The following is a 23,942-nucleotide window of genomic DNA, read 5'->3' on the forward strand; positions in this document are numbered from 1 at the left end:
GAGCCTCACTTTTCTGACTTCACATGCTACCTGACAGTGCCATCACTTTGAAGTTCTGGATGGCCATCCTGGTTGGGGCTAGGGTAATTTTCTTCCTAATGGTGCTGTGCTTTGGATTTGGGATAAGAATAATGTTGATAACACATGGACGTTTCAGTTGTTGCTGAGCAGTGCTGCACAGAGCCAAAGTCTTTCCAGCTTCTCACAGTGGCCTGCAGCAAGAGGCTGGGGGGGCACAGAGCTGGGAGGTGACAGCAGCAGGACAGCTGGCCAGGTGCATCAGGACCTGCCACATGGTGTCATGCTGAGTGGTAATGCTGGGGGCTGCTGGTCTTCAGCTGGTTGATGGTGAGCAATTGTGTTGTGCATCACTCGTTCTGCATATATTCTTTTATTGTTGCTGTTTTATTTTCCTTTTTTCTGTCCTACCCTACGACAGTGCAGGCTAGATTCTCTGCAGTCAGCTTGGTAGCATCTGTTGTCCTAATGCCTACCTCTCACCTTGCACATGTATTGAGAGAGACTGAAGTGGCACAGATAATGCTGAAAATAGACCTCAAAGTTATGCCTCTGAGTGCAGCAGAGGAGAGCTAATCCCAGAGCTGCGTGACAGTCTGAACTATACTGTCATGTGGGCTGGTGTCCGAGGGAAGAACCCCAAATCCCAGTGGAATTTCCATGAGTTTGACAGGGAGAAACAGCCCTGTTATTCAGAAGGGTCTATCCGATGGTCGTATTTGATAAATAGGAAGCAGTAGACTTTTTGTTTCCTTTATTTACTTACGGTGGCATTTGAGAGAGCCCCAGTCATCCATCCTTCCCCCAGCTCCCAGCCCTGTGTGAATGGGATTGCAGCCTGCAGGAGCAAGGCAGGAGCACCAGGGGGAGAGCGTGGCAAGGAGGAGTACAGGAGATGGACCGGTGGATGATGAAAATGGATAGCTAAAATGGATAGGTGCAGGCAGTGTATGCCAAATGTGACACGGATTAGGAAATAAACTGCCCTTAGGAATGACGCAACCGGTCAACGTGAAGGAGGAGGAAGGCAGGAAGCAAAAGGCATGTCAGATACACTGCCTGGGAGGCAAGGGAGAGAGGATGCTGTGGTTAATGGCTAGAGGAAGAGCCAGAAGAGCTGGGTTTCCTGCTTCGCTTTGCCTTGAGCGACCTTGGGAGAATTATTTAATAATTTGATTCACAGTTACTAGTTTAATTTCCACACCTCTTTTCTGTCTCGCTGCTTGAATTTCAGGCATCTAAGGGTGGCACCGTGGTATTTTATAGAACAGAGCAGCTTATGACTTTATTGGACGTTAATGCTACTATTGCGATGTGAATCATGCATCGCGATGGTGCAACATACAAGTAACAGTTGAAATGCGTGGCCTTCCTTCTGTAATGCGTACTGATGAACTCTGCGGTGGCGGCGGCGGCTCTTTTCAATTGCTACCCTTCACGTAAAGCTGCTCACCCAGTTTCTGATGGGAGTGTGGTATAAATGCAGAGATCTGTAGGGTCAGGTGAGTGGGTTCCAGGGCAAATTAACGAAGATGTCACACGGAGAGGGGTAAATAACTCACTGGAAGCCTGTGTGTTCAAATGCAAGGCATAGCAGTGTGATTTGTCATAGGGAGAAGTAGAGGGCTGATGATACGTTTCTGTGGTAGAAGTCTCTTCTTCCACTAAGGTGCACATCAGAACTCAGTGTGTGTCTTGGGAGTTTATGTGATAATCTGGGTTTAATGTCTGTACTTTCTCTACAGCACGCCGCCTCTGTGTGAATCACACTCCTTTCTGCACATTGCAGGCTGTGCAATGTGAGGAGCAAAAAAGAACAAGGAAACCTTCCGTTCATTACTTTTCTTCTCTGTATCTCCCCGTCTTCCTTCTTCATTTGTGGAACATCCTTTACACACCATGCGGGTTCTTCCAGACGCAGCCATCCTTCTGCCTTCCAATCCAGCGTTCACGATGGATATTTTAACCCATCTCAGCAGAAACGTTTATTCCTTTCAATCTAAAGAGAAGCTAGGGCAGGATCAGAGATCCTCCTGCTAATTGGCTTTGACACAGGCTGTCCAAAGAGGTGGTGGTCTCCTTCTCTGGAGATATTCAAGACCCACCTGGACGCCCACCTGTGCAACCTGCTGTAGAGACCTGTGTTAGCAGGTCAATGATCTCCAGAGGAGAATAAATGAGATACAGAGAGGCTAAGTCAGGCTTTTCTCTGTACTCTGGGCACATGAGGTCCTGCTGCAGGTGTGCTGTGTTACTAACAAATTGAGTTCACCTGTATTTGGATAAGAACTGCAGACAACAGGTTTAAAGGGAGTGAGGGGGGGTTGGTGGTGGTTTCGGTGCTGCTGGAGGAGGAGCTGTGGTAGGAAGGAAGCAGTGAAGCAGCCTGGTAAGGGACAGGCTGGGAGCAAGCAAGTGGCTCACCCTGTTCCATCAGTGTTTTGGGGGGGGGAAAAGCTGTAGCCCCTCTGGGTGGGGAGTGATGAGATGTAGGGTGCTGCCCCACCTGGGTGGGGGAAATTGAGTTGCCTAAATTGAGACTGTCCCTGTAGGGTCAGGTTGGACGCACATGTCATAGGGCAGATGCAGGCCATCCAGCAGCACTTTGGGCAATGCACCTTATACCCCTGTCAGCAGAGCTGAGGTCTGTGGCTGTGCTGAGGGCTGGATACGTGGTTGCTGCCTCCAGTTGGGTACGTACGTTCTTGCTTTTTCTTCTGCAATCTTGTTTTTCCTGTTATTCACATTAATTGTGTCTATGTTGTCTTATGAGTAATCAAGGTACAATCCTGCTGCTTTTGAAATGGTTTAAAATGAAATTCCGGACTTATTCATTTCCTGGATTTTATTGTTGAGGTTTAGTTATGTGCTGTTGCAGTCTGCTTTTTTGCATATACAATAGCTATTATTATATTTGTCATAAACTTCATAGATTTGCCTCGTGGTACCTCCTCCTGCCTTGCCTGTTCCAGTTTTTTTCCTTCATAATGATACCCAGCTTGTTGTCTTACAACAGGGGCTGGGTTTGTGCCTGCTGTTCTCGAGCCAATGAGCGCTTTGAGCTGAGGTTTGCAGAGCTGTGTGCCAGGCAATAACTTGCAGAGCAAGCACACCTGGAGCTGAGTGCCAGGCCTTTAATACAGTTGAAGAAGCAGGCATGGCATCACTCCCTGTTTGCTTTTCATTACGTAACTTACTCAGTAACATACGTGCTCAAGCTGGCTGCCAGCTCAAGAACTGAAGGTAGTCACTCATTTTCATGTCACATCTCCTCTCAGGAGCTTGTGTTATATCATGCTAGTTAAGCATAGGTTACTTTGGAACGTCCTTTTCACTGAGTCAACTGTGGGGTCTCTTTTCTTTCTGTTGCTCATTTTTCTGAGTACCCTGTGAGTGGATAGGATGTCTCATCTATAACTTTGTTTTTTCCATATTGGGCATCTCCTGCACCCTGCATTAATCTCAGCTTCACCCTTCTTTGCTTGTTTCAGCCCTCCTGAACTCCTGTAGTATTATGTTCCTGTCCAGACCTGGGAGAATGGGACAGTTTTTACAGGGAAAGTTTGCTTGTAGTGGGAGAAGGTGGCCAAAATCAAATTATGTTTCCAGATTGTCTGCAGGTTTTGGGTAACCTTACTTCAGGGTAGGGACTCTGAGGTGTTAACACAGGCCTAGACTTGTGCCTCTTTCAGCATCTGGAGGGATAGTAAGCAAATGGAGCAGGTGTTTCCCACTGATGGAGATGTCACCGATCAGCTTCAGTGCACTGAGCAATGGTTGCTGTCTGGGTTTGAATGGTAACACGTAGTAAACATGTTGAATTTTCCTTTGTTCAGGCTGGATTTTGTTAAAACTGCCACTTTGCTTAACGTGGGAAACCAACAAGATGTGTTTCAAGGCAGAGTATTATAAATAATTAGATAACATTGTTCCTTATAATGTTGTTTTGTAATTAAGTAAGGTCCAGAAAGACCCTTTGTCTTCAACTAAAGCAGTAGTAGTACAACAGAATCATCAACTTTGGCACGAAAAATGCTACCTTCTCATGATCTTGAAGGCAAGGAATTGCATGAAAGAGTCTTCCAAGTTAAAAACAAAGCCAACAACCAAACAAAAACCCCTCTCTTCTGTCTGGGTGACAGCCTGCAGGTGAATGCTTTCCTTGTGTTAGGGGACCAAGAAGAAAATATGTAATGTGCCAGAGACAGGTACACTTGTGCATGTTTTCATGTTGCAAAAATAAAAGCAGAAGCAAAGACTGGGATAAAAATGAGATAACTCTTATATTGCAAAAGCAACGTGTTGTAAGGAGTAGTAAACAAAGGAGAGCCTGGATGATAGCACTGCTCCTAACAAACCTTTTCCTGAAGGCATAAGCTAGGGCAGCTGTGGCTGCTTGAACTGTAGGTAAGGTCGATATATTTGATCAGAGTACTCTCTGTAGGCTCTTGTTATGCTTGGACATGACCTTGGCCTTTGGAAGCACTCTGAAAAAACCCTTTTGTTTTGTCATTTTCTCTCTCTGCTGTTAGGATTAATGGCATGATTTACAGAATAGCTCTTAAACCAGTCGTCTGCTGTGGGAACCGGGACCAGTAAAATACATTGGTGAATGTTTGGAAGCGTACTGGCTCAGGGCAGGATTGCACCATTCATCCTGCGTAGGGAAGAGGGCGAAAAAGGTGTTGCAAGCTGCAGCTGATAAGTCATCCAGACATTTGCCACACAAGAATGGATCAAGGTTATGGTCATTCTTCAAATACTCAACTCAAAACAAGAGGTTACCTTAGTCAATGTTTGTTCGGCTGCGATTGCAGTGGGAGGGCATACACATGGCTGTAGAGATGGCCTTGTAGTGATGACGTTAGGCTGTCTCGGGAGTGCCAGTCAACTAGAGGCTGTGGGAGTACCTTGTTTCTGCTCTGGTTAAACACAAGTGGAAATTGATCATGTAGTAACGAGTGCGTTCAGGTGACTTATTAAAGCATTAGCATTGACAATTATTTGTTGCAATTGATGGATTTGTAATCCATCCATTTCTGACATGAAGATGAAGACCAGACGCTGTTACCTGTAAAATCATTATTATTGTCATGATGGTGCTTGTAATTGCCTTCATTTTAACTACAGAATCGAGCATCATCTGTAGACTGCACTTCTAGGCATGAATTTCCACAGTGCTGTTCCAGAATGGGTGCCAGCATTCACTATACCCTTACTGGGACTGAAGACCTCCTGGGTGAATAACTTGTTACAGACATACGGAGGGTGAATCTTGAGTCTAATTGCCATGGCTAAAGTTGGTTGTCCAGCTTAGCAGCATAAAGCTTTATGTGAAACGTCTAAGATATTGTGCTTAAACTTTAACACCCAGATCTTGTCTTGCTCGTATTGTGATCTTGCTGATCTTATCAGAGCTGAAGGAGATATACATGAAAACTCCACCACTGGTAACCATGGGTGTTAATTTAGATGGGATAGGAAGAACCAGTACACATCTCTCAGCCATCAGCAAACGTTTCCAGATCGTTAACTGACATAAATCATTAGTGCAAGCAGCACCTCATGGTCCAGAGAGGTGAATTTAAGCTGGATGTATGCTCTATTTTAAGGAGTAAACATTGAGATAGAACTGCTGGGGGCTGGAGAAAAAAGATGCCATTTAACTGTGGTAGGGTCAGTGTAAGCCTTGGTAAGGGCTTACCTTAAAGGGACTTATGGGATGCGAAATAGTTACCTCAATTAAAGAGAAACAGTGAAGCTTAATTAAGAACAAGATACCGATTCTACAAAGCTGTAGTTTTCATCTCGTTCTGTATTTTGGCTTGGAACCAGGGGCACGTTAGCACTGGCCTATCAAACTGTGAGAGAAGTTTCATCAGCACCACCTTCCAGCTGTTACGCAAACCAACTGGCAGGCTGAAACCACCAATGAGGGGCTGCCAAGCTTGCACAACTGCTGTTCCCTGGGGCAGCCTGCATAACTTTTGGTTTCATGTCCTTTTGTGAAGGCCACCAGACTATTGCAATGTCTTTTGCGTATATAAACACATTTCGACTAATTAATTTGAAGCCCTGTTTTAAGGTAGTAGAATTAGTGGTTTAGGCACTTAAAGCACAACCAAACCAATAAACAAAGTAAGCAGGTGCCCAGGCACTGTAAAAACAGGAATGAGCCTTTACTGTCTATTCCCTTCCTACTGCTGATTCAGTGTATGATAGAAGAGTCCCTGTTAGTGTCTCATCTTTTCACATCTGTAAAATGACAGATATTGGCACAACACCCTGTAGTGTCATTGCTAATTAATGTTTATTAGGTGATTTTTAGTTCTTGGTGGCGTTGCAGCATGAAGTTATTGCATAGAAAAATAATAATGGTACTTGGCCCAGTGCTAGCCAGGTGCAAAAAGGAAAGAATGTACCTGTTAAAGTTGTTAAAACATAGAGCTGATCAAATCAGCCTTAAAAACTTAATTTTCTTCTTATGAAGGTATTGACATTTTGCCTAAGGAAAAATGGGATGTACTCTCCTTCATCTGTAAGGTGACTTAACTTACTTGTGTCAGTGCCTAGTAAGTAGATCAGGTTCCAGTCAGAGGGTTTTGGAAGTCTACTCATCACGTCCTATTAATTGCAGAGTGTCACCATGTGGCTGCACCAGGATCATGTTATAAATGGAGCGTCTCCTTTGCTTTGCCAATTTATGAACAGTACCACAGTAATTATGAACACCTCTATAAGCTTTCCAGAATGACAGTGTGTCATTGAGGCTTCCTGTGATGTGAACAAGTCAGAGCAGATATGTTTGCTGTATTTCTGTTGTACTCTTTGAAGTCCATAGCATGCGTTGAATGCTGTGTGTGACTTCACAGTTCTCCTGCCACGTCTGTTTGCTAGCTTTTGTCTTTGTGGGACTGCATGACGTATTTCAGAAGAGAATTGTGGTATTCTCAAATATTAATTACTTCTGGCATCTCATTTAAGATATGGAGCGTTTCTCACCCTATTCCAGTGGATGTGATGCTTCCAGACCCTGCTTTCCAGCAGCAGGGTACTTAGCTTGGTTCACTGAGATTCTATTTCTCCATCAATATTGGACTCAGGCCATGCTGGCAATCCACGCACCTCACGCACTCATTACAGCTGAGTGTAGTTAGCTGTGGAGGGGTTGCTGTGATTTGGGCACAGCTTGTAATTCAGAATTCAGCCAGTGCTAATATTTGGTACACTAACGAATAGTTAGCTGGTCGTTCTTTAGGTTGTACCTAAATATTTTGTAACGTTGATGACCAGTCTCTGTGGGAGTACTATTAACCAAGCAATCTGGCAGGTTATGTCCCCACCTGCTATCCTGTTGTTCTGGAACTACTTAAATATTTCAAACAGGATCAGTGCCTTTCTATAGCTGTTGCCTGACTGCCCAACGGGACAGGAGCTTTGTTTGGAGGAGCTCCAGTAGGTATGGCAGACTGAGAGTCTCAAAAGTAGGGCGCTAAGAGATGTCCAAGAGATCCACCGCGAGATTGCTATGCCCTTTGGACTCTCACTCCACTATTTTAACTGGTGTGATATATGGAGGCAGATGGCCATGTTCTACCTCTGAAGGAGGGGAGGAAAGCACTCTGCCATCTGTGTTATTCCTTCTTCTGTCTTACTCTCTGGCGCTACCCGCATCGGTTCTCATCCTGTACCCAACTGGCTGGGAGCGTTGCTCTGATATGTTTATTGAAGGATGATGGATAAGAGGTACCACCCAAGGAACCTCTTTACAGCAAACAGAAGAGACTGGTTATGCTTTCTTGGAACTAGGAAAATCAAAACAAGTTACTGGGACTGAAAGTTTAGTTAGCTAGGTGAAGTTAGCTAGGTGAAAAAAGTGCAGAATCTGTCAAAATCCTGGGTGTGTTCGGAGCATGTGGTTTCAAAAAGGGGGGTGGAACTGTTATGGATTGTGAAATTTAGACTTGATTTCCTCTGTGGAGGAGGAGCCAATGGACAGTGGAAGAATGGAACATAATTTCAGTTTTAATATTTCAACATAATTCACGTGGAATTATGACTCATTTAGTGAAGCGAGTTTAATGTTGTACAAAGAGTGGAAACAACAGGATCAGTGACACGATATTATATGAGTAATTGGATATATACATTTATGGATACATTTGTCTATACTTTAAATGTTCTGGTCAATGAAATACACCTGTAGCTGATCTTGTTTTCATTTTTTTTTTAAAAAACTGTGTTTACTTCAACCACAGCAGACCTGAATGCCTGAGAAGTATATGCTTGCAATGTGTTTTTAGCCTGTCTGGGCAGGTTTTACAGAAAGCTGCAGAACAGAAGTAGGCAACTGAATGTGAGATGAGTGTGAAGGAGGGAAATGTCACTTTTCCAGAGAAACAATTTGAATGAGAAAGGTGATCAACCTCCTCCAACAGCATGCTCAGAGCTTCAGGCAGCCTTGATCTACTGAGGAGTGATTCTGCAGGCTAGGAGCAGGGGATGGCTTGGCTCTAACACTGACTGTCACTCAGAGGGTGGTGACGCACAACCAAGAAGGTTGTGGATGCCCCATCCCTGGAGGCATTCAAGGCCAGGCTGGATGTGGCTCTGGGCAGCCTGGTCTGGTGGTTGGTGACCCTGCACATAGCAGAGGGGTTGAAACCAGATGGTCATTGTGGTCCTTTGCAACCCAGGCCATTCTGTGATTCTATACAGAACTGAGTGGTGTGTCCCGTATCAATCTGGATTTTCAGGAATTCATGATGAAGTGGGTAGCCACAAAAAAAATTAAAAAGAAATATTGTAATGGGATCCATTCAAGAACTTTATCCAAGGAAATCACTACTGGTACATTTTAATGGCTTTTCTCTTTGGAAATTGAGTGGAACTTTGGAAGTCACTGTTATTGATTAATCAAAGATGGAGAAAACAAATTCTCATGGTAAAAACTGCTGGGGAGGTTAAAAGTCGTGGTCTTAAGATAAACATCCCAGAACAGTAAAGAAGCTGAAGGCAATGAGGGACCAGAAGGAAAGAAGGAAGCAGTAGGATCTGTACCCTGTCCTTTGCTTTTTGTGCACAGATTCTACGGAGCTGGGTGGGAAGCTCCAAAGGCCTGGCCGTAGCCATGGATGAGGTGTCTGTGTGAATGCTGTGACCTCTGTCGGCCTCAATCTGTGGACATATTTGCACAGCCGGTCAGTGCCCTGTTTGGACTGGGTACATTGACTGCAGCAGAGCCCCATGGGCTCAGGTTCCTTCTTGTGGAATTGTTCTGCTCAGGCTGAAGGCTACGCTACCGAAGAGGTTGCAGAAGACTCTTGAAATCATAGAATCATCGAATTGCTCAGGTTGGAAAAGACCTTAAAGGTCATTGACTCCAACCACAACCTAAACAAACTACCCTAATTCTAACAACCCTCTGCTAAATCATGGCCCTGGGCACCGCTTCCAAATGGCATCCACACATCCAGGGATGGTGACTCAACCACCTCCCTAGAGAGCCCATTCCAGTGCTTAACAACCCTTCTGTAAAGAAGTGTTTCCTGATATCCAACCTAAACTCACCCTGGTGCAACGTGAGGCCGTTTCCCCTTGTCCTGTCACCAGTGAGAAGAGACCAACCCCACTCTCACTGTAAGCACCTTTCAGATACTGGAAGAGAGCAATAATATCTCCCCTCAGCCTCTTCTTCTCCACACTAAACAGCCCCGGTTCCTTCAGTCTCTCCTCCATAGGGCATATTCTCTAAGCCCTTCATAAGCCTTGTTGCCCTTCCATGGATCTGCTCCAGCACCTCCATGTCCTTTCTGTATTGAGATGCCCAAAACTGAACACAGAACTCGAGGTGAGGCCTCAGCAGTGCCGAGTACAGGGGCAGGATGACTTCCCTAGTGCTGCTCACCACACCATTCCTGATACAAGCCAGGGTGCCATTGGCCTTTTTGGCCACCTGGGCACACTGCTGGCTCATATTCAGCCAACTGTCCATCAGTACACCAAGGTCCCTTTCCATCAGGCATCTTCCCAGCCACTCCTCTCCAAGTCTGTGTGGTTGCCTGGGGTTGTTGTGACCAAAATGCAGGACCTGACACTTGGCCCTATTGAAACTCATACAGTTTACCTTGGCCTATTGATCCAGTCTATCTAGGTCCCTCTGTAGTGCCTTTCTCCCCTCTGGCAGATCAGTGCTCCCAAAATTACAAATACAAAATAGGCCATTAAATGTGTTTTGGCTTCTTGGTGGAAGAAGTTTCTAGACCTGTTTTACATTATAACTCATTTGGTAGCTCTACTCAGAGGATGTCAGTGACCTGTGATGAAAGTTGCCTGCCTGGGCTTTTCCAAGTATGCATTTAGTACTATTAAACATGAATGATGGTGATGTCTGCAGTAACTTCTTTCCCATGAGGAAAGTGAGTTTCAGTGCATTGCTGTAACTCAGCAACCAAGTGTCAGCTCTTCATTCTAATGACTCACTCTTCTTAATCAAAGATGCTTATTGAAGATGTTAGGTGAAATGTGGGTTGAACAGATCAGCAATTGAATAGTTGTGTGTGATGATCTTGAGACATCCTTCATATGGAAGGACTAGAACAAAAATGCTGAATTTGATGATATTTTTCAACTGGAAGGCAGTGAAGAGGGTTATGAAGTCTCACCAAGCAACAGTGGCAAGAGTTTATTCTGCGGTCAAGGAAATGAATGCTGTCAGTTGCATAATGACATTTAAATGATCAAATAGTATACGTTACTGTGATTAGTTAGTCCCAATTATGTGGAAACAATTGTTTGTGTTGTGGATAATGTTTGTGGAGGTTTTGCATGCATTGTCAATGCATACAGAACAAGCTGCTGGAAGGAATGATTTCCAGAGACTTTTTAGAATGAAAAGCATGCAAGAAAATGATCTTGCTAGATCATAAATATAAAGAGGAAGGAAAAAAACCCCAACAAGTTATGTGCATTTCTTTTCCTGGTTTGTCTCTGTTGCCAGATTTCATATCCCTTTCAGCTTTTGCAGTGGAACAAATAGAGCAAAGAACCCATTTCATGGTGTGGGTGTTGTTGTTGTTACTGAAGTTCAGCGTTTGAGATTTCAACGTACAGCATCACTATGGATGATATTGAAGATGTTTTATTTTTTCAGTCCTGCCTAGGATTTCCATACTTTTAAGTCAGATCTAGCTCATGTTACATCTATATTTCTCAATGCTTCCCATCTCTAGTATAAAAACTGGAAAGAGAAAGGGCATTCAGGTTGCTGAATTGCGTTCTGAATGTCCCCATGTAACACATCTCAGTTGCATAAATGGATTTTGTAACCCTTTGCCCTGTTGCTTGTACATTGTGGATTAAGTTAATTATTTATAGCTTACTGGAGTAGCTGTTGAAGTGCCCTATGCAATGCAGGAGGAGTTGAACCTGTCAAGAAGCCATCCTGCTGTGACTCCTCAGTCAGGGTAGGGCCAGAAGAGTATAACTGAGAGAGGTGCCACAGTTTAGATGTGTGTTTTCCTCCCAGAAAAACAAATATCACGTTCCCATTTGTCCCCTTAAGTAACTTTTCTTATGATCGTTTCTCTAGTTATTTTTTCCCTATCTTCTGGTGGTCACATGAGCTACGCACACCTCATGGACCTTCCGCAAGGTGTTCTAAGAGTGCCCAGTTAAGACACTGTATTGTCATTAAGGCTGGAAAGGACCTCAAAGATCATCAACCCATCACCACTGTGCCCACTAACTACATCCCTCACTGTCTCAGGCTGCAATGCATAGCTGCTAGGTGGCATGCCTGAAACAGAGATAAGGGCAGGGAGATCATGTCATGCTCAAGGTAGTGTATATTGTACATAGTTTATGCATAGCATATATTATAGCTCAGCTATACTGTTTAAACAAGCAGTAGGATATGTGATTTATTTTTCTTGGTCCTGCATGTGTATGAGAGAGGACTTCATAAATCACAGAATGGTTGGGTTGGAAGGGGCTTCAAAGCCCCCTGCCATGGGCTGGCTGCCCCCCACCAGCTCAGGCTGCCCAGGGCCCATCCAGCCTGGCCTTGGGCACCTCCAGGGATGGAGCATCCACAGCTCTCAGGCCTGGATGTGGTACTGCAGATGGGCTGCACTTAACTCATCTTTACAAAGCTTTGGTGCAGTGGAGCTGCCATCAGTAGGCAGCCAGCCCTATCTCACAGCTGGGGTCTCGCTGTGGGGTGGCAGAGAAGGGCACATGAGGAGAGCAGCCTGCTGGGTCCCCCTGGCCATGCCCTTGCCAGGCATGTGGCCCAGCCGCTGGCTGCCAGGCCGCTGACCTTCCTCCCGCCCCACTGCTGACCTCTGTGTCTGCCCGGCTCTGGGATCTGCTCCCTCTCCTCACCCAATCGGGATGTGCTTTTTGTGCTGCTGAGTCAGGCTTCCATTGATCAGCAGACCTTAACGTGGAATCTTGTTTTTTTTTCCCTCACTTTTCCCCTTGGTTTACCATGGACATTGCGTCATCTTTCTGCATCCAAGCTTCCAATGACGTCAGTGTGGGTAGGAGGTCACGGACAATTAGGGTTTTCTTATAAGAAATGTTGACACGAACAGAGTTTGGGTTGGGGAACCTGAGAAATTTGAAATTAGAGGAAACACTCATAAATTGAAAGACAACGTCAATGGGCATAGACTCCTTGCCTCCAGAATGGAGGGGATTCCCTTTTATTCCTATACTTATACAGATTTTCTTATTAGTGGTTTTAATATAAAAAGCACCTCCCTGAAATAGAAAGAAGAGGTGTAAGTAATGCTAAATTAAACTGCTCAGTTTATGTCTTAGGAGACAGCAGTGCCATTTGAGCTGAGTGGTTGTATCCACTACAGATCTTTACCTAAACAAGATGTGGTAAGTGGGACAATCTGCCAGTTTTGATAACAGGTAATGCTTTCAACTTTCCTGCTCCCTGGGTAATGCGTTGTGGAATAAGGTGCTCAGTAGGTCTTTCTTATTCTGGAAAATAAAACAAAGCCTTTCTAGGAAAATTGGTAACATCATGTTGTTTTTCACCCGGCGTTACTTATGCCTTTCGGGTCAGCGTGGGGAAAACAGCCCAGTGCGTTTGCTCCTTTGTTGATCTTACTTTGACAGTGCACCCTTTTGCTGGGGCATCCATGCTGTGAACTGCAAACAAAGTATGTCCGCGTTGTGTTTCAGCCAACAGGTTCTTGGTGAGACCAAGGTGTGCTTTCCCACCATGCGGAGTTTTCCAGGGAGCATTTGGTGTTCAACTTCTCTCCCACTGAGGCTGGTGAGAAAGGGGCTCAAAACCTAGTATTTTGTTATCCGTGTAAGTGTGAGGTGCAAAAAGGCCATTTTTTCCCCTCAGAGCTTGCCTTTTAAGAGACTATTTTCATACAATCAAAATATTCTAAAAGGCAGGTAAACCTTAGATAAAGTTGGATGTCCTTTTAGTCCAAATATTGAATCTTCCCATGAAATAGGAGGGATTACTCAATGTACGACTCCAATAGATGGATCTAATGTGAGTTGGAAGGACGAGTTGGTTAAGGTCCCTATCTCAGGGGAAAGACATCTATGGCAAATGAATCCTCTTCTTGAAGAAAAATGTTGCTTCCAGAAGAGAGTGCTGTGAAAGTGGAAATGGTTTTAAACTGGGAGAGGGTAGATTTAGACTGGATATTGGGAAGAAATTCTTTACCATGAGGGTGGTGAGACCCTGGAACAGGTTGCCCAGAGAGGTGGTGGATGTCTCCAGAGGCATTCAAGGCCAGATGGGGCTGTGAGCAACCTGGTCTAGTGGGAGGTGTCCCTGCCTATAGCAGGGAGTTGGAAGTAGATCTTAGAAGTCCCTTCCAACCCAAAGCATTCTATTCTATGATTCTATGGAGATCTGTCTACCATTGCATTTGGCTGTTTCTAAAATGATAATTATCCAACTGCTCCCCCATGTCCCCTCTAGACAAAGCAGGTACAGACTAGAGGAGGAACCACATTCTAGCAGAGCACCTGTAGGGTGAAGGAGCGTCAGCCAGGGACTCAAACTGTATTCTGAACCAGCAAAGAGACCACCAGACCAGAGCCTTGTTCTTGGCCCATCTTTGTAAATCACAGTCATGGAAAAAGTGGCTGCGAATGAGGAAGAACTTCAGGAATACGTGGATTACGTGAGTGTATGTTAGTATTAGTTGGCAAGTGCAGTAATTAAACTCACTGAAAGAGATCTAATGAAAAATTGTTGTCACTCGCAGCTGTGCAATGGGATGTGATGTTGCAAAATGAACAAACCTGAGATGACCATTGAAGCTCTTTCCTATGTGATTTCACCCTATTGTTATTTTTTTTTAATATTGCAAACTTTGTGGTATAGAAGCAGAAATCTCTCTTTTTTTACAAGTATTTTATTATGGGAATAAACCAAAGACAATGCCTTGACTTTCATGGGATAAAAATGTTGGAGCTTTTATGTATGGAACCCAGTTTAGGATTGGAACCATTGTAACAGTAAATAGAGGTGGATTTGAAATTCTGCATTCTACTCTTCTGTGCTTATATTTATGTAAAATGTCTTATGCCTTGTATATAATAATATATAACAGTGTTTAGTGTCTTTAGACAGATTGACTCACTCTAATTTACTCTGATCACTTAAACTTTGGGTGGTTTGGCCAGGTTTGGTTTATCTCCTGGATGGTTTTTTGAAGAATGGCTGTGAATCAGCAGAAACCAGACAGAGGTGTGTTGGAACGCTCCTGTCTTGCAAATAGCAGAGACTGTAGAGATGGCAGCGAGCACAAAACATCTAGCAGCCTGATATCAATTAGTGTAATCCCAATGTTGTTAACAATTAAGGCATATTTCCTTTGTCCTGGGGGAAGTCCTTTGAGAATTCTTATATACCTTTTTGTTCCCTATCTTTTATTATTGTTTTTCCTCAAGTACTTTTCCAAGCCGTGTGTGGTTAAAGCCCAATTTACTGTCTCAATTAACAAGGCTGTTAATCACGTTTACATCCAGTATGCATCATCAGCATTCTGCTAAAAGCACAGGCATATCTGTATTGCAGAAAAGTGCCAGCATTAGTCATGCTGGGTGTTTTATTGCAGCAGCTCTGTCATTCATTTGCTGTTGGCAAATCTCTCATAACCTTATTTTTCCTCTGCTTGAATTTTGTGAAATAGCCTCCTGTCAGCTCGTGAAAATGTACAGAATTGTTGAGTTCAGATAGAAAGGCTCATCTTAAGAGCAGATAATGTTTCTTTAATGCCCTAGTTCTTTTCAAGGCTAGATCTTCAGCTTTACTGCCATGTTTACGACGTATCTAATTTTCACCTTCAATGACTTGTGTTCGGTTCATCGCATTTGCTTTTGTGTCAACACTGTCCATGATTTTGCAGTGGGACTTCTTCCTTTCTGCCCGGTGTATATTGTTTGTTACTGTTACATAGTGGCAAAGTAATTAAAATGGGTTTGCTTTCAATCAAGAGAAGTGAAGACTGTCTCAGGGATATAAGCTGACTACAATAGCTGTAATTTCAAACAGCTGAAGAGTTCCAGCAATGATGATGGCATCTCCTATTTTGCATTGCACTGATCACAAAAGCCCTTCTGAAATTCTCTTATTGCATTTCACCAACAAAACATTTGGGCTTAGATCAGTCTACTTTTGAAATAGTATTTGGGAACTGGAGGGAGAACCCAACTGGAGGTACTGAGGTGTTCAGCTCTGTTGAGTTAGTCTGAGAAGAGAGGCAGACTTTTTTCCTTAAACTGACTTGTGTCCTTAGAGAATGGTTGAAGACTTCTAGCCTTAAAGTCCTTACTGTGTGTACAGTAAGTAGGTTGCTCCAAAAGTAATGCCTCCTATTTATTTCCATGGAAGCTACAACAGCTACAAAGAGCACAATAACGCTATCTGATAGAGAAAACTCTCAGCTGCAAAACACTATTTTTTTTCCAACCTAGTCACCACAATTAGCTGTGCATTTTCACCAGAGATGAACAAGCACATTGCACTTGTAAAAATCCACACCAGTGGAGTTGACCCACTGTTGCCACTTGTTAGTTATTTTTCCAGATGGTGGCTTGGAAGTTCCAACTTGCTGGCTCAGGAAGCGTGAGTGTGTGTGTGTGTGATTGACATTATATATCCTTGCTTCTGTTTCAATCCTTTTCCTTTGTTATCTCTGATGTCTGTTTGCTGTATTTTCACACGTTGACTTAATTCTGTTGGTGAACTCCGTAAGTTTCATCACGTTCATTGAGCTGTGCATTAGATCACTCACAGAACAGATTACTACACTTGCAACGGTGGATCTGCAGGGTTAAGCAGTCAGAATGAGAAGAGCTAGCTCCTTTATTTCTGATGGTGTCATAATGCATCCACTACTCTCTGAGCTGCTTCTCTGAGAAGTGAGTGAGACTGGGGAATTCTGGGCTTCCAAAGCAAACCTGACTTTGAGTTGTGAATGGACAAATGGGCGGTTGCTACAATGGGAAACCCACTGTGCTTTCCCTGGCCTCTAAAACAAAATACCAGGCTGTGTGTTTGGTTGATGAAAGCTTTACGTATCCATCTGGCTCTAAGGGATTGCTATGCTAGTGGGAATGTTCTCATACTGTAGAAGTTTGAGGGTTGTTTTCACTTTCTGCACCGCCATTTCTGCCAACCAATTCTCTGTGTTGTTTGGAATGGGTTTTTCAAAAGGGGTGAAGAGGTTTCAGTAGCTTATGTGTTCCAGTGTTTAATGCAGAGGACCTGCCAAGTACCTGTTTCTAACTCTTTCTGTTCTGTCTGTAAAATCAGTATAGGAACAGCTTGAGAGAATGGATGAATTTGGTATTCTGCAATCAGTGGCACTTGAGATGGTGTCTGAGGATGTACACACTCAGTAATCTGTGCATCAAGAGAGATACACGTCTCTATTATATATACAGCAGATCAATGGGGTCAGAAGTAAACCTTACAATGGAACAGCATAATATATGTTTGCTGGTATAGGAGCAGGAGACGGTTTAGCCATAAGGTAGTCACCATGGCTGGGCAGAAATATTGCAGATGGGATTTCTCAGACAAGGGGTGACATGGTTACGGGCGTTCTTCAAATCTAAAAGCAACATCCTGCATTATGGAAAAATACAGATGAGGAGGAAGTTTGATTTTGATGCTAATGCCATAATGGCTAGTTGCCTTAAGATTGCTGTAACGTGCTGCCTGTGGTTGTGAGTAATAATTGTTAGTTAAAATATTACTGAACTATTTAAATGTGTGAAGCTCGTGTAGAGTGATTCTGAGATGGATGCTTGCTGTGTGAGGGCAGTACTCCTGTAAATCTGCCCCCAGATACAAAGCAACAGGAGAATCCTGAAGGAAAGTGCCACATTTCCAACATCCCCACTCTGCTCTGGGAGGTGCCAGGCAGTAGGTGTCAGCACGGTTTCAGCTATGCACAGGTTCACTGCAATAGGTCAAGGTAACCAATGTCAGACGCAGGTTTGCTGTGAGCTTTGCTTTCAGCAAACTGAGTGTCTCAGGTGCTTAGACAAGGACTGGCACTTGCTGTAAAATAGCTTCCCCAGGGGACAGACAGACAGGACTCATGAGATGATTTGTATATTGTCTTTGCTCTGACGTGCTCCCAAAGCACTGAAGGAAAGACTGTTTCTGAAAGCAGTGATTTAATTAGCTTTTGTTGTCTTGTGAATTGGCCAGAGATGTTGCAGTCAGGAAGATGTAGTTACCTCCCAGGAATTTTAAGCTAGGGAAGTTGATTAAACCGGTAAAGCTGCTATGCTGAAGGTGGGCAGCAATGGGTGCTGAAATCAGAAGGGAGCAGGTGGGATTAAGTACTGTGCTAGGAAATCTATGTAAGATTTTTTGGAACGGTGCGATTTTTGTGGTGTAGTTTTAAGCTGGGGCTTAAGAGACTGCACATCTTATTTATGAAAATGAGGCATGTCCTGTCTGAGGAACTTTTATACAGGCATGTGCCCTCAGGAGAGACTGCGCAGTGACTGCCAGGTGAATGGCTATGCATGCAGAAAGGGAAGCAGGGCTTTTTCTCCTTAATATCCACTAAGGAAAGGTTGGGAAAGCACTCTTATTAAAGCCCCTGCCTTCTCCCTGCAGGTTGCACTGTGTCCCCAAAGGCTTGAATTCCTGGCACAGGTGCAGTGGCACGAAGGCAATGCAGCTGAATTGTGATTTGAGCTGATCTACTGCTATATAAAGGGGCGGGCCACACTGCTCCTTCCTTTTCTGTCACTGCTGCTGCAGAAGCACCAACCGAAAGCAGCTGGCACGCCTCCTCGCTGGCCCTTATATAATATGGGGTTTCACAGGGTGCTGATGTAGAACTCAAGGTGTTCTTGAGGCAGACTCACGTTGCTTGTCCTGTTGCTGGTGCTCACTTCCCTGCCGGGTTAGGGCTGCTCTTGGAGGGGTGACCTGTGGTCCCATTGGGGTGAATTGTGGAAGGTGTGCAGGATGGCTCCACCTGAGACAGGGGATGAGCTTGTTTTCTTTGTGAATGGTAAAAAGGTAAGGAAGATTCCAGCTTTCTGCTTGGCTTGCTCCTGGGCTGTGGCTGATTACCTTTTTCTTTTTTCTAGTTGGCTTTTTCCACCTCTGAAGTTTTCTAAGACCAGCACGAATGCCTTGGTTGCTTTTAGATATTAAATTGTGAGGACTACTTATTGCCTTGCTGATTGGCTTTTCTCCCCTCTTTGACCTTAGTTTGTGAATCATTCAGAAAGCAATATCTCTCTATAACCTTCATTTTACATTTGAAGTTTGTTGGCAATGACTTGTAAACAAAAGGTGCAGTGGCTTTAGTGCAGACATTTCTGCTGGAAGTAGAAATTACAACAGATCTGGAAAAAGTAATTTGGATGAGATCATGCCTATAATTTCTATGTTCAGGAAGTAGTTCTGACATCTTTTTTTTTTTAAGAGATGCAAGTAAAGTACTCATTCCATTCCCATTTAAGAAGCTGGCAAACTTGTCACAATCTAAACCCCATTGACTGACACTCTTTGGGATGCACTGAAAGTCACCCACATCACCTACTGATGATTACCAGAGGAGTGCTGGTGCCTACAGGAGGTGGCTGTCCTCTGGGCACCTTTGGGCAGTTATTCCTATGTCACCTCTCTGAATTAGCTTTCAGTCCCTCGGGGGATGACACGATATTCTTATTTGGCTATAGAGCTCTCCCTGCTACCCTACAGACTGGATTTCTATCAATTTTGCTTTTGTTGATCTTTCCTGCTAATTTAGTCACGTGTAAACATGGCTAAGATTATTGCTACAATTAGGTTAGTTTTCGTGATTAGTTTGGGTCCCAGGATAGATTGGAATTTGAACTTTCCAAGGCACTGGGGCATTCAGTATTTAAAGTTCTCTAAGTGTCCAACTTAGCTGAAGAATGAAATGTACATAGCATGGACTATAATTTCCTTGGAGGGGTCTTGAGTGTAACACTGACGTAGAAGCCAACCCTGGTTCTGAGCTTCTCTAAAGAAGGGGACAATTCCTGAAACTTTGATTGCAGAGTTCAGCGTGGCTCCTGTGACAGTGTCACCTGACTTAATAGCTGCTAGCTGTTTCTAGAGGGAAGCAGAAACTCAAAAACTTTGCATTAATCGTGAGTAGCCAGTTGAGTTTGGTAACTGAGGTCATGAAGCGGTGGTGTAGCATGACCTGTGAGTTTCATCTGATCAGTTTTCTGCAGTGACAATGGCGTGGGTGTTGTACCATTAATTTGTCTTGTTCTCCTTCTGTGAAGGTTTTGGTGACCTCAGATCCATGAACCCAAATTTTCAGAGGGTGAATGGGAAGATTTTTTCGGTCTCACTGTAGGGAGTTGCCACAAGCATGGCAGTGCAGGCCCAATACAGGCAAAGTATGCCGTCTCGTATTCTTTTTCCTGGTACAACCTAATGTAAGAGAATTGTTGTTCTGAGGCCAGACCTTCTTTGATTCAAAACCAGCATGTCACTGGTGGCATATATGAAATTCCTACATGCAGAGATAGTGAATACTTCAGCATTGTGAGGTTGCTCAAGTATTAGAGGGTGGGTTGTTCTGTTTACATCAGTAGAAAAGTCCATCCTCATGGAGCAGATTAACATATGAAACAAGAAAATGTGTACTAATCAGTAAAGCAGAAAAGACTGAACTGTGCCAAGCAGGTTATGTGAGAGTCCTGTGGATGTGGCACTGAGGGATGTAGTCAGTGGGCATGGAGGGGATGGGCTGGGGTTGGGCTTGGTGATCCTAGTGGTCTTTTCCAATGTTAATGACCCTGGTTCTATGTATGGTGAGGCACTGACTGGGTGGAAGGGAAGTTTCAGCTCTGAAGGCTGACGGCAGAAACCAGCTAATATCTGCTGTCCTCTATCTCTTTTTGTGCCCTGAAGTTAGGGAACTTGCTGTGAATGACATCTCCACTTCTACTTTTCAGCACTTATTACCTCAGTTCTGTTTGCAAAACTCTGCACTGGAGCTGACCTTGTGCATGTATACAGGGATTTATCACAATCTGACCTTGGCAGCCCTTTGTTAGGGTAACAGCAGGGACCAGGGATGCTACCAAGCAGCACCAGCTCCTTCCATACGTTGAGGCTGTCTCATCATCCTTCTCTGTTTGTATATGAAGCCACAGTGCTAGCAAGGAAGCAAGTTTCTCCTCATTAGAGAGGAGAGGTTTCCTGGGTTGTGCTCCTCCCTCAGCCTCCAGTGGCATTTATTTTCTGTTCCTTTCTTTGTTGTCACTTCTGCCAAAGTGGCTTGAGGAAGAATTGGACTCATTTGGCTATCCAATCTGTGGCAACAGAGATTGTCTTAAGAGCGGTGGTGAGAAGCCCGTGGGCGATGCTGCAGAAACAGTAGGTAGCGAGTTAGAGTATGTCTCCATCCACCTGAGTCCGAACTGCATGCTCCAGTCAATTTGCTGGAAAGAATGTGATAGTATGGCCAGTGGGAAAAGTCACTGCTTTATGAATCTGTGGCAGCTTGGCATTGTTAATGGGCTGCTGATATTCTGTAATGGCACAAAACAGCACGATAAGAGGCAGTTGATAAGATAGGGACTTTCACGATAGCGAATTCTACTTTCACATTAGCCCAGTATGTAATATCATATCAAGAAAAGTCTCCTCAGAGCAGCTGAGCATACTTCACATTCAGGGGTTGTTTACTTTAAACACCTGTTTACTTCACTGAGGGAAACGACTGGCACACAGCGGGGTTGGAAATCAATGATCTTTAATGTCTCTTTCAACCCAAGCCACTCTGTTATTCTATGTGTATATACTATGAATAGCAGCAATACTGTTTTCCTCAACTGGCAACTCTGTCTCACGCAAGTTGTGTGCAATTTTAGTTCAACCACACTCTCTATTTGTATTTTTAACCTGACTATTAAGAGAAGGTCTGTGTAGGAATCCACATTAAAGCTCTTCCAAAGCCTTTGTACATATGATCGCAGGTGGAACCAGCCAACATTTGGGATTTTTGAGCTTTGGGACTCCCTGGATCTTACATAAACAGTGAATTACAATTTTCAGTGAGTTGGTTTAAAGCAGAATAAAACATTCTCATGACCAATAGACTTGCATCATGTGGCTGTACTCAGATCATTCATTTATGTTCTAATCCTTTCCCCTGGTAAATGAATTTGAACCCTCTAACTGACTTCAGGAATGCCCATTCACAGACTGCAAGGTCCTAAGGGACCTTCACAGCTGACTAGCCTGACCTGCTGTTAAAACCTTTCACCTTCTATTCTTGCCTCTAACAGAGTGAGTAGCGACAGGAGTTGTTCAGAAAGAAGTCTGTTTTCTCATTTACAGGCAGTAGCTGATGGAAAGCTTAGCTTGCTTTTGGGCAACTGGGAAACTTCAGAGTCTCTTCCTTTTTGTTCTTTTTCTTACCTTGCTCAGCTACTGATATTGGAACGCTACTTTGGATGCTTTATGCTATAACGACAGAGTTACCTGAACTGTTGCTGTGCAAGATAAAATAACCCATCTCAGAGCAGAAATAGCAGACACACAGTTTTGAGTTCATTCCATTGCACCCAGTGCAAACCAACCTGCTGCAAGGCATCTCATCTCATCCCTGGTAAATGACTGACATGTCTCTGCACCTCCTTAGTTCTCCATAGGGCAGGAGCAGAGGACAGGAAGCTCAGCTGCTTCTGTAAACATCCACTCTTCATCTGGCAGGACTGAGACATTTTCAGATGAAAACTGTTCATTGAGATCCAAATTTTGTACACGAAATCATGGAGAAACGAGCTTAACACCTCTCTGGAAAAGCCCACAGAGTGCAGGAGTGTGGAGTAGAAAATAGATGTATAGTGCAAACATGGCAATGCAGCACGAGTTTATTAGAGGTCATTTGGCTATCAGTGCCCTCCGAACATTTCCTAATGTTAAACAAATGGGCATTTGATTAAAATTTAAGCTACTGCATGCAGCAACATCTGCAATTTCAAACCTGTCAAAATGTAGCCCTTAGTATGATTTGTTTTGCCAAGGTGGGGGTAGGTTCAAAAAGTGACAGTAACAGGGCAAACCAACAGCTTAGCAAATAAGAATTTTTTTTTTTAATAGCAGTATCCAAACAAGCTGGTCCTAATCTTGCTGAAGACAATGGGTATAATTCAGCTTCCTTCTGCACAGGGGGAGGTGAGCAAGAACTGTCTTGATGGATTAGATATTGAGCTATGAATCATGTTGTTCTGGGCATCAGACGAGAGAAGCTGTTGTCTCCACCCATGAGGTTTTAAAATATCTTAAGAACAAATCACAGCAGGTGAGTGTAACAAACCACTGGAGGAATGATGTGCTGAAGGACAGAACTTGCATCAATGCCAGTGAACAAAAGGCAGGGGAAGTATAAAGTCTTGCTGTGTGATCGACAAGAGAGACTCATAAATAAACATTGCCCCAGCGGGAGTGTGAGTGCAGAGAAATGCATGCTCTTGTGTGTGAGATTTAGTGTAATCCAGAACATCCTCCAAATGCTTACCCCTGAGCTCTCCCTGATCCCAAGTCTCTGCCAGCTCCAGCGGAAGGGTTTGAACTGACTGAGGCATAAAACTGGGCTCTTAGTTGGAATGGGATATAAGTGTGGATTATCGTGATGTTTTTCTGCATAGTGGAAGCCACTTTTCGATAAAGTTGGATGAAGATTTGGCTCTGGTGTGACTTAGCACATACTTAAGTGCTTTACTAGAAGCGTGTGTAGCTGAGTGGTGAAGTGCTTTGCTGAATGAAGTCTTAGGCTTATGTTTCATTTCTTATTGAAAACTTCCTGACAAGGAGCCATTTGGCCAAAACCTTCCGTTGCTCGGTTGGAGTATGTAATGGGGTGCTTTTGGAAACTTTCAAGAAACATTCTTGAGACATTTTCTTAGAACTAACCATAGAATAGTATAAATACCCTTTAACTATCTGGAAAACTGCTCTGAAGCCTTTTCCCTGTGCCCGGCTATCTTGGGAACTTGTTTGAAAGGGATTTGCTATGGTCATTGATGGAGCCCTGGAGAAGACGCTCCGCTGACGGTAAGGATGTGAGTTGCTGGGGAAGGCTCTTGATCTGTGAAAGGCCTATGAAAGGCCTATTGCCCATGGGAAACCAGTAGCCACAGCTTTTCTTTTGGAATTTTTTGCCTGTTTAACAGACTGCTGCAGAGGGGTCTATGTGCTTACTCTGAGCCAGTGGCCAAGAGTAAGCCCATGTGTGCTCTTACTAACTTCTGTATGTACAGGAGAGATGGGAATGGGGATCACTGCTTTGAATAGAATCAACACAAGTGCTGGATGGTTTAGGGTGAGACATCCCTGAGCTTGAAGAATGGACTGTCGTTCCTTGTAGATTATCCCCAGTGCAGGAGTAAGATTATTTTTT

At 43.9% G+C, this 23,942-nt stretch overlaps 1 protein-coding gene across 2 annotated transcripts in view; it reads left to right on the forward strand.

The window, feature by feature from the left end:
- Positions 1-18,372: 18,372 nt before the first annotated feature.
- Positions 18,373-23,942, forward strand: part of XDH (xanthine dehydrogenase) — a 43,106-nt gene continuing 37,536 nt past the window's right edge. The window contains exons 1-2 of one of the 2 annotated variants that reach the window (XM_040696855.2): positions 18,373-18,562; positions 22,712-22,844. Coding sequence is in view for 1 of the 2 variants with exons in the window: in NM_205127.2 (NP_990458.2) it covers positions 18,509-18,562 (54 nt within the window). In the remaining variant the exon portion in view is untranslated. The remainder of the gene's footprint in view (positions 18,563-22,711; positions 22,845-23,942) is intronic. The other variant, NM_205127.2, reaches the window with a different exon arrangement.

The sequence above is a fragment of the Gallus gallus genome, chromosome 3 (assembly GCF_016699485.2).
Source record: "Gallus gallus isolate bGalGal1 chromosome 3, bGalGal1.mat.broiler.GRCg7b, whole genome shotgun sequence".
NCBI classification, from domain to species: domain Eukaryota; kingdom Metazoa; phylum Chordata; class Aves; order Galliformes; family Phasianidae; genus Gallus; species Gallus gallus.